The sequence below is a fragment of the Ricinus communis genome, chromosome 10 (genome assembly GCF_019578655.1).
Source record: "Ricinus communis isolate WT05 ecotype wild-type chromosome 10, ASM1957865v1, whole genome shotgun sequence".
Lineage (NCBI taxonomy): Eukaryota > Viridiplantae > Streptophyta > Magnoliopsida > Malpighiales > Euphorbiaceae > Ricinus > Ricinus communis.
The window spans coordinates 24,316,087-24,327,167 of record NC_063265.1 but is presented as its reverse complement, the minus strand read 5'-3'; the positions used below and the strand labels follow the sequence as shown (position 1 = coordinate 24,327,167).

Sequence of the window (11,081 nt, the reverse complement as noted above, 5' to 3'; positions counted from 1 at the left end):
ATTGATTTTGTGTTCTCCTTTTCATTATTTGCTTCTATTTTTTTATAGAGAACTTCAAGTTTTACTTTTTTTGAAGAATTGCTTCTATTTTTTGTGTCAAAAATAACTATAGAGCCACATTCCTTTACTTCAAAGATAACTGCTGCAGAACTTCTTTCTGCACTTCCTTCATGTGCTAAATTCTTCAACCGTTTACTTTAATTGTTAACTAAATTATTTATTAATTAGTTAATTAATAAATTAATTAGATTAATTAATTAGTTAATTAATAAATTAATTAGATTAATTAATTATTATGGACATACAGTCTTGACCTTTTATTACCATTTGTATTAGTCTTAAACTCGAAAATAATTATAGGCCAAATAATTATTCTCCTTATATATATATGAAAAATTCCATAACTTAAATTGTAATCTATTTCTCAATGCATAGAATTTTCACCCCAAGCACCTCTAGCAAATTTAAATTTCCACTTTTATCTTCTTTTTTCATTTTAACTCTTAAATCTCTTTCTTTTCAATTATTCTCTTAAAATGTACAGCTTTGCTTGATTTTTACTTTCTCTTTTTTTCTCTTAAATCGGCGACATCACTCCATCTCAACCGCTCCACGCTGGCAACAACTCGTCATCGCTACATATTAGTTGCCAATTGTTGTCATAGTTGACAGCTTGTTTGCTTCTCGTCAAACCAAACTCTCTTTCTCTGGCAGTGATTCTTATATTGATTAGTGGGTGACTATCTGTATAAAGTCCAAATCTTGGTACTGAAAAGTACCACATTCAAAAGACAAACCTTTCTAAGTTTATAAAAGAAAAAAATTCAGAAAAAAATATTTTTTAAAATTTTTATGCATAATTATATTTAAATTGTTGAAAACAATTTTAAGATGTAGCTTAATATGTATGAAAAATATTTACTTTTGAGGCACTGAGAAATTGTATGTAAAAGACTGATATTTACTTTGAGAACTAGAATAATTTATTTTTAAAGCCTAAAATAAAGCCTAAAATAAAAATCTATTTTTGGATCTTAAAATTTGAAATTCGAATCCCTATGGAAAATTTATTTTGAAATCTAACATAAAATTTTATTGGTTCCCCAAGAAAATTTTCAACTTCGGAAACTACATCCACAAAAAATATTTTCAACTTGGGACTGTATTAAAATATAACTGGATTTCCAAGAACATTTCTAACTTAGGGCTCTATATCCCTAAGTATCCAATTTATTTGGAGCTCTCCAACTAAAATATTTTAAAGTATTACCTAAATCTCCAATAGCATTTTCAACTTGAGCTCCCGAGTTATTATCGATTAACTTGGGGAATCCAATAGACAAAATCAGAGCACTAAGAACTAGTTTTACTTGGGGATCTCGTATTAAAATATTATCAATTAATTTAAAAAATCCGATAAACAAAATTAGAGTGCCAAGAACTAGTTTTATTTAGAGATTTCATATTAAAATACTATAAGTTCTCCAATAAAATTTTGAATTTGGAGAACTACTTAGGGCTTCTAACTTAAAACATTTTAAAGTATTACTAGACCTAAAAGAACATTTCTAACTTGGAGATCTACTTGGGGCTCCCGACTTAAAATATTATAAAATATCATTGCAATACAAATATTCAATATAGGACATGTTTTCATTGGATGCCTCCTTTTATATGCGTCTTCTGTCATGTGCTTTGTCTCATCTTGCATCATCTTTTCTTATTCACTCATCATACATCATCAATAAAATATCAAAATAAAAATGGCCATGAGGCCTACTTTTGTTTAATCTATGAATGGTAGCTTTAGAACCAATTGCAGTAGAATAACATAAATAGAAAATAACTAAAAGAACAATTGGCCATTTATTTTGGCCTTACATAGACCCTAAAAATAGTAGAATATATTATTTCAAGATCTTTTTTTTTGGCCATAGGCCGGTCTTATACCTTATTGTTTATTTTATTTTTTCACAAAGTGAAATTCTTCTTTTTCAATATTTGTTGTACCTTTTGTTTAGTTCTTTATGTAATCTTACTAGCCAATAGAAATTTTTCTTTTCACACAAAAAGAAAAACTAAAACAAGCTAAGTAATGTACAATAATTTGCATAAAGGTATGTACTTTACAACAATTGACAATAAAATTAAGAAAAGTAAGCAGAAGTAATTTAATATCTATTGTGATTTTAATAAATAAAATCCATAAATTTTAGTTACCTCCTTGATACATGCTGACATATGTTCCTCTGCCGAGGTGAGATCTTTTTTCAGTTTATTAAATACCACCCTTTTTGGATAATCATGTTGCCTTTGAAGTCTTTGATCTTGTATGGTTATGAGTGGTTAGTGCCACGGTTGACTAGGTTCTCCATGATGCTTCAAGTATTTCTTATGCAATTCTATAGGTAATCAAGGAGTTGGATTCCTATAGACATGAACATTATTTTTCTATTTTTACTTGTCTTTCACCAAGAACTACTTAGAAATCCATATCTTATGAAAAGCTTTTCTATTGTGAATCTCTAAAGATTTATCTTCTTAAACCAAATATTTTTTAGGGATTCACACTTTGCATAAATATTTTCCTTCTAAAGATGTCTCATTTGCTTTCCTTTTTCTTATCAAGGGTGGCAATTGGAAGTGGCATGTCATTTAAGCAGCCATGTCTTGATAGATTTCTTAGAGAATTGGTTGGTTTCTCCTTAATTTTTCTCTATTGATGTTGTTTGCCTTTATCTTAATGAGTACTTTTAAGAACATCTTGATGGGCTCTTATGGAACGCCTCCCATGTTTTTTAACAGTAAAAGCTTGATGTAGCAACATAGGCCTACCGTTGAAGTGACTATATGGTGCCTTTATATGATTTTTGTTTTCTTCCTTCTTATGTGGTGGAAGATAACTTTCCTCTGCATATATTTAAGATGGTTGAGGCATTGATGGCTGTTTCCCTCTTGTAACTTATGGATGAATTTCTTCCGGGCTCTTCCATGTCGTTGTGCCTAAGGCTTTAACAAAATATCCTGGCCTTTTGGCTTAAGACTTTTAAGAGCCAAACTTAAAGTAACTTCCTCAACAATATTAGTCATTTTTGAACTAAATTGTTGTTATATTTTTTTGGTTACTTCTTTTGGCTTGTCATAATCTCCTCCATATATTTGCAAGCCAATTCTACTTGAATCTTAAAATTATCGGTCAAAGAAGAAGTATTAGTATCAGAAATATTCACTGAATATAAAAATTCATTATGCCTTTCCACAATAAGTCCTATTAGAATAAATATGGCCTTATGATAATGATTCTCTTTTTCGTGAAAAACAATATCTCATTCTTTAGATGCATCATATATGGATCATAGCATAGAGCAAAACTCTATTCATAAGGAAGCTTCAAATTATATCCTATTGTTACAGATGCAAATTCCAAGTTCTGAGACCTAGCAATATAAATTTTTTTTTAAATATATTTCTAGATATTGACGGCATTCTTTAGGATGTGTTCCACCAAATGTGCCAAAAATATATTTTAGCAAAAATATATTTTAGTGGAAAAGGTCCTACTAGGCATATGCCAAAAATATATTTGGTGAACAATTGTGTTGAGTATGCCACGTATGTTGGTATATGAACAATTGCAATTAATGCGCCTTGGAATTGATTTTCTAATAAAAAATTTATAAATTCCTAAGCTCCCTTGACAATTTGCTTTGATCCTCAAGTGATACCATAAAAATTAAATAAGGGATAACAATAAATATTTGTAAATAAATAAGCTGAAGTTTGCTATATGTAAATAAATATTTTGCATGAACAACTGGTGTTTTGTAATAAATATAAATATAAAAAAATGATTGACTGGAAAAGTTTGCTAAAAACACAAATTTTTGCAAAAAATTTGTGCTTAAGTATTTGTACTGCAGTGTAGTTGTTCGATTGATGCTACGATCCCTTTTGGTTCCCTCTTCAGCTTTTTATAGAGAGCCCATTACTGTTTTTAGAGAGCTGTTTTTGTCTTTTGTATTAGAGAATCTCATTATCTCCTTTATTTGGAGAATTGAGGTACAGAGTTGAGATAACTGTTATATAATTTTTTTCACCACTCTTTTATGTGCTAAATTTCTTAATTATTTATTTTAATTATTAACCAATTAATTAATTATTTAATTAAATTAATCAATTTATTAGATTAATTAATTATTATAAAGTTACGGTATTGAGCCTTTATTACCATTTATACAATACTTAATATACCGAAATAATTATATAACAAACAATATCAAAAAAGCTGAGTTGTAAGTTGATATATATGTTGAGAATTTTAGTTTAGTAACCCTTAGGTTTTGTTTCAGAAAACTCATCAAGCTTGGCTTTTACTTTAGTGTGTTACCAATTTCAATGAATATGCATATATCATTTTAGATTTTCTTCTATTTGTGGAAGATATAAAATTTATTGCTATCCCTCTTTGTGTGTATATAAACGTTAATCTCCTATGTACTTTCTTTCATATCCAACTTAATCCTTAGTGATTCCACCTTATAAGAGGCTTAGCTATAATGTCGGAAGAGGGCTCATTCAGAGATGCTCATGCAGACAAGAAAACGAAAGGAAAGGGCGTCCAAGACGAAGAACCCATCAAGGACTTGAATGAAGAAGCAGATCCAATACTTGATCTGAGTCTTTCAAGCAGTAAGCTTGTTGGTTTTGAATCCAGGAAGGAGCTCAATTTGCTGGGTCTTTTTGACAATGATTTTCCCAAGGTTCTGGAATCAGGAAACAATACTGCTAACAATAAGGCGGCGGCGGCAGCAGCAGCCCCGGAAGCAGAAGAGAAGCGTTTCCTCTGCAAATATTGCGAGAAAAGCTTCTCCAACTCTCAAGCATTAGGTGGGCACCAAAATGCGCACAAACGCGAGAGAGCATTGCTGAAAAGAGAGAAAGGACTAGAGTTAGTCATCCCTTACGGATTATACATTGATGCTGATCCCTTGTATTCATTATTTCCAGCAGTGACAGGATTTCCTACTACTCAGGGTACTTTTAACAGGCCTATAGGGATTAACATGCACTCTATGATACAGAAACCATCACATCAGCAGCAGCAGCAGCGGCAACACTACTCTTTCCATCATCAAGGACCTGGGCATGCCTTTGAAGGGTGGCCAAGGCCAGCTCCTTCCATGAAGCCTCAGGTTAGGATGTATGTAAATGATAATAATTCTTGGGCTAATTACAATAGTAACAGTGGTGCATTTCCACCTCTAGACACCATGGCATCGACGATGATGAATCGTAGGCCTCCACTTGGTAGATCAACGGAAAGTTCTTCACTTGCCAATCTGAATGTTGTTGCTGCTAATAGGATTAGTGGGCAACATTTTGATCTTTCAGGAATTGGCCGTAGTTCCGGGAACCCAGAATGTGATCTTCTTGCAGGGCGTGACTTGTCCCTCAACCTTTAAATTTAATCATAATTTTATGTCTTTATTTTTATTTTTTCTTTTGTTAAAGCTTATTTGATATGTGTCAGTTATTTGGCTTTCGCATTTTGTCATTTGTTTTCTGCATATAATAATAATAATAATAATAATAATAATAATTATTATTATTATTATTATCAACAAAAGATATTATGCACTTAAAGTAGCTAAAAGATAATAACAATTTAATTATTGAAAAATTATATTAACTGCATTTTAATATAAATTACTTTGTTATCATAGCTAAAACCTAGCTAAGAGAAATAACTATGAGTATTTTAGATAATTAAAATAATGTAGCTAATTATTCACATTGCTGTAAATATGATAAACCTATTTAATGAAATTATAATTTTAAATATAAAAAATTATAATAAATATAAAGAGATTTATATCTTTTATAAAAATTCTACTTTTTAAAAGTGTTTATAAGGTTATTTTTACTAGAACTAGACTTAATTATGTTTAATAATTGAAAACTTTAATAGAATTAAATTTCTAAAATTAAATTTATACTGAATAAATTATTAATTATTAAATTAAACTAATAATTAAATAAATTATCATAATTAACTAAAAAATTAATGAGACTTTACCAATAAATTTATCTATCTTCTCATCCTTTCCATATTTAACTGATAAGGTATTATTAATTTTTTTAATTAATTTAATAATTTATTGATTTAATTTAATCAAAATTAGTATTGGTAATTAATATAAGAATAAATAATCTTAATAAATATAATAAAATTGGAAATCACCAAATTGATCATTCATTTGTTTTGTTTATTTATGAAAAAAGGGCCACTCATTTCCAAGTATAAAAGGAGAAATCAAATTTTATGGGATAATATTATGCTATTGACCGTTCCTTATCTAAAGATTATCAATTCGTGCATAAAAGTTAATTATAAGTATGAAACTTTTATTGAAATTTTGGTTTTAAATACATTTATATAAAGAGTATAAAGATATCTTTTTTTACAAAAATTCTACTTATTGAAAGTTTTTATAAAGTTAGATTTCTACAATTGAATTTAATTGTACTTTCTAATAAAGTTTAGATTTATAATAAATAAATTATTAGTTATTAAATTAAATTAAATAAATGAGTAAATTAATCTGATTAATTAATATAATCAATATGGTCTAATCAATAAATTTAAATAATTCATCCTTATCTAATGATTATAAGAAATTAATTATGAATATGAAAAACCTATTCATTGAAATTTTAGTTTTAAACTAGATTATTCATTTGAATTCTTAGTTTTAGACTAGATTAATGTCTGCCCATACAAAGGGTTAATTTAATAATAATGAATTTGTATTACTACATGTAATAATAATAATAATTTTATAAATAATAAAAAAATCAAAATATTATCATTATTTTTAGATGTAATTACTTTTGATAATTGTTAATTACAAATTTCTTTAATTTAGATAAAAAAAGTAAGAAAGGTGTGAGATACAAAAAAATTGAGAGACAAAGAATAAATAAGAATAAATATATAGTCAAATAAAAAAATGATTACTTAATAAATAAGATGATAAACTTTTATGAGAATAGAAAAATTAAAAAAAAAATTATCACAATAAATTTGAAAATGAAGTGGAATATAAAAAGTTTTACCTTCAGACGGCAGTAAATAGACTTTTAAGTCTCAACTAATTCTCATAAAAATATTATCATTTTAAAAAGAATATAACAACGAGTTGGAAAAAGAGAATGAATAAGATAATCTTAAAATTATAACAAAAAGCTTAAAAATAAAGATGAATGTAAATGGTTGTGCCTTCAAATAGCATTATATAAATTATTAAATATTAATTAATTCTCATAAAAATAAAAATGTTCTTAAAAAGTATAATAAAGAGTTTGCAAGGGAGAAGAAATATAAAAGAATTGTGCCTTCAAGGCATTTAATAGACTATTAAATTCAATTATTTGTATGGAATAATTAAATATTATAATTAAAGTGTTTTAATTTAAGAATTGAGAAAAATATATTAAGCTAGACATATTGTTTTAAGAATAAGAAAAAATATAGTTAAAAATCATATATCTTTTTATGTAGATTAAATATTTATATATATAGATTTTAGAAAAATGTACATAACCTATTTATCATTTCCAAATATTTTGGATTTGTTTCAACTCTTATTGATTATTAATATAATATTAATGTTAGATTAAATAATTTCTTAAAAACGGTAGTCTCTTGTCTTTTGATTTTCTTTTTCTTTTAATCAAGGTCTTTTTAGTTTCTAAGAATAGTGTTTAACAAGCTATTATTTATAAACACAACATTTATAATTCTATAGTTAATCATTATAATATATGAGGTCCATTTATATTTAGCCCATTTTAATTAGGTCCAATCCTCAATTTATTTGTTAGCCTAGGTTTATCATTCAATTATGCATAAGGAAGCCCTCCTACAAATTATACTTTGACTACTAAATGCTTAACCTAAGTGAACTACCATTTCCATGTCAAAGCCTAATTCGGTTATCCTATTCTAAGTAAATTGATTAATTGCTTTTGAACATGGCAAAAGCTCACTAAGTCTATATGAGTTTTAACTTAGATCCAAATTATCAATTTTTAATCTGATGAACACATGCAAAGCCCAATTTTAACCTATGTCTAGGTGATCAGTTTTAATTTACAATCAAGTATCAATTATTTGCCATTTATTCAACAAAATAAAGAAAAAGTAAGAAAAGCAGTAAACCTAAATTGTTACAATCTTTCCTACAACTAATAAACTTAAAAAATAACTAATCTAAGTCCAAAATAGCAAAAAACGACGATGGAACTTGAAAATCGCAAAATGGGATAAATTTAAAAATTGTCGACGGGTGACATCAGAGAGCCGATTGGCTTAACTCACAGCCAATCGGCTCTACACTTTTATAGTGGTCAAACTTGGTTTGTTTGCTGCTCCACGATTCAAAACTCGATATACATGCATAGAAACACATCAAACAAGATTAATATATGTACAAGGCACAAAAATAACATGTAAAGTAATCAAATTTGAGACAAGAATGCATCAAAATAGATAAAAGGTTAATTTACAATAATCAAATACTTAACATAGCAACTTTATAGAAATTTGACTAATCATGCAAATCACACAAAACTTAATCTAACCAATGCCAATATTCATGAATTAACATCAAAGGAAAGTAAACCTAGCAAATTACACTATTCATATGATCATTAAATTCTAAAACTCAGGAACATAGTATTATCATATTCAAAATTCAAGAAACATGCATGAAGCATAATATATTCATTTATAAATAAATCTAATTTAAAGCATGCTAATCATAAAGGAAACCTAATCATGTTATCCCTATTATATTTCCAACAATTAAAACAATTAAAAAATAAAAAGAAATTAGAAAAAGGATAAAGATACAATGATGATGCGATTTGAAACCCTCAGGTTATAACTGTATTGTGCAGATCCTCAAGTCTCCAGTGATGAGGAAGAGGTTGAACCAAATATTGAGTAGGAATCTAGAGTGTTTAGGGTTTGTGATTTTATTCTTGAAAGTCGATGTACTACTTAATACTTACAGTCATTCTATGTCAGTTGCCAAAAAAATGCTATTAGTTGCTCTTAGTTCTCACCCTAAGCTCAAGGCTTCTCTTTTTATTTATAAAAAAAGATTTAGGAAATCCCAAACAGCCTTTCTGATATACGTTCTCAACTTGTGATAATACCCATAATTAAAATAATTATTTTGGACTTATCAGAGTATTTTATCGGTAAATACTAAATAAATCAATTAAAATTCGAAGTTTCATCAATAAAAGGTTCCAAAGGCATATTTTACTAATTTTGACATTTTAAATAAAAAATAGAGCAAAACTACATCAAATTTCGGGTTTGGGATGAATCAGGATTGTATGGAGCCAATCGGCTCTACACAGATTCAACTGGCTCTATGTTGAGCCGAGCGGCTTTATGTGCTACCGATTCGACTGTCCGTATAGCCGTTGGCTCAGGGGATAAAAGTTTCCAAAAACTTTTACGCTTTAGTCTCTGAACCCTTAAAATTTATAGTTTTACCCCTCGAACTTAATTTTTTCTATCAGTTTAATCCAAATTGATTTCAAAAATATTTTTTTTGTTCAATTATTCACAACTTTAATTGGGATTCAACCATCCTCAACCTCTCGAGACTCGAGAAAATAGTAACTTTCATCATCGAGTTTTTTATAATTCTCTCGATATCTAGATTTAGAAAATGCATATTGACAAGTGCATAAAGTTTATATTGGTTATTTTCATTGTCAGCAATTAGTAAATTTAATATATTATTAACGATAAAATCAAGATTCACTTTATATCATTAAAAATATATTAACTTAATTTAAATAATAGTACACTATCTATATAATGATTTAATGCTTTTAGTTGTATATTTTACATATAATATAGTGGAAATATGTGTTTTTACCTCACTTTGACTTAATTGTCTATTTTCTAGTAATATTAGCTAAAGAGGAAAAATGTCACGATCCATAAATGTTGTTCAAGTTGATTAGAAGGCACAAAAATAGCTAGAACCGAATGCGGAAAGTATGGAAAAACATCTCATAATGTATTTAACCAGAAAATTGATTATGCTCCTGCATAAGTATCTAGTCGTTATGGCATCTCAGGTGTCAAAGTGTGGATTTCATATAGTAAAAAAAAAGGGGGACATGCTATATCCGAAAAGTACAAAATATAGTAAATATGGTAAAGGCAGATTTAGTAGGGGTTGCAAACTGGACGGTACACAACTTGGTTTTGGAAGATATGGCATTAAAAGTTGTAAAGTTGGTCGTCTTTCATATCGAGCCATTGGAGCAGCATGTCAGGCTATAATAGGACAATTACATCGTGCTATGAGCAGACAATTCCGAAGAAATGGTAAGATATGTGTAAGAGTTCTCACAGATCTCTCTATTACTGGGAAGCCTACAGAAGTAAGAGCAGAAAGAGGAAAAGGAAATCCTACGGGTTGGATTGCTCATGTGTCCACAGGACAAATCCCATTTAAAATGGATGGTGTGAGTTTGTCAAATGCTTGACAAGCCGCTATATTAGCGGTGCATAAACCATGTTCGTCAACCAAGTTTGTTCAATTGTCTTAACGTAATTGGTTAGTGGGGAAAGGCCGAGATTCAAAAAGAATTGGGTGAAGTGTTTGTTCCTGAACGATAGAAGTGGAAAGACACTAAGGGAGAGGGATATACTCCTTTATTTTTGTAATCGCCGAAATTGTACGATGAACCTTTCTGTTCTAGGACACTATCGGATCAACATCAGCTAACTCTTCAGGCTAAGCTAATAAGATCGAGTAAGAGGAAGTTCCTTTCAGAGAAGGAGGTAATGTGCCAGCCCTTATCCCTATAAGTTCTTTTACAGCCTTTATTCTATTCCTCCAACCTATTTCAATGCATGAACCCCCAACCCCAAATTATTTAGGATACTACCAAATTTAAATATTACTTGTAATAATCGATTATTATTTGAAAGTATTTTATTAAATGCTAGATTATGCATCAGAATATTTATTTACTAAAATGGT

At 28.6% G+C, this 11,081-nt stretch overlaps 1 protein-coding gene across 1 annotated transcript; it reads left to right on the top strand.

Moving 5' to 3' along the window:
* Positions 1-10,066: 10,066 nt before the first annotated feature.
* On the top strand, positions 10,067-10,822 carry LOC125368646 (60S ribosomal protein L16, mitochondrial-like). Its single transcript, XM_048369895.1, has one exon. It carries the CDS (start codon positions 10,087-10,089, stop codon positions 10,579-10,581), a length of 495 nt encoding a protein of 164 aa, XP_048225852.1. The 5' UTR covers positions 10,067-10,086; the 3' UTR covers positions 10,582-10,822.
* The last annotated feature ends 259 nt before the right edge of the window (positions 10,823-11,081 follow it).

Coding starts and splice junctions, on each gene's coding strand:
- LOC125368646 (XM_048369895.1), top strand. CDS start 10,087: ATGGAAAAACATCTCATAATGTATTTAACCAGAAAATTGATTATGCTC.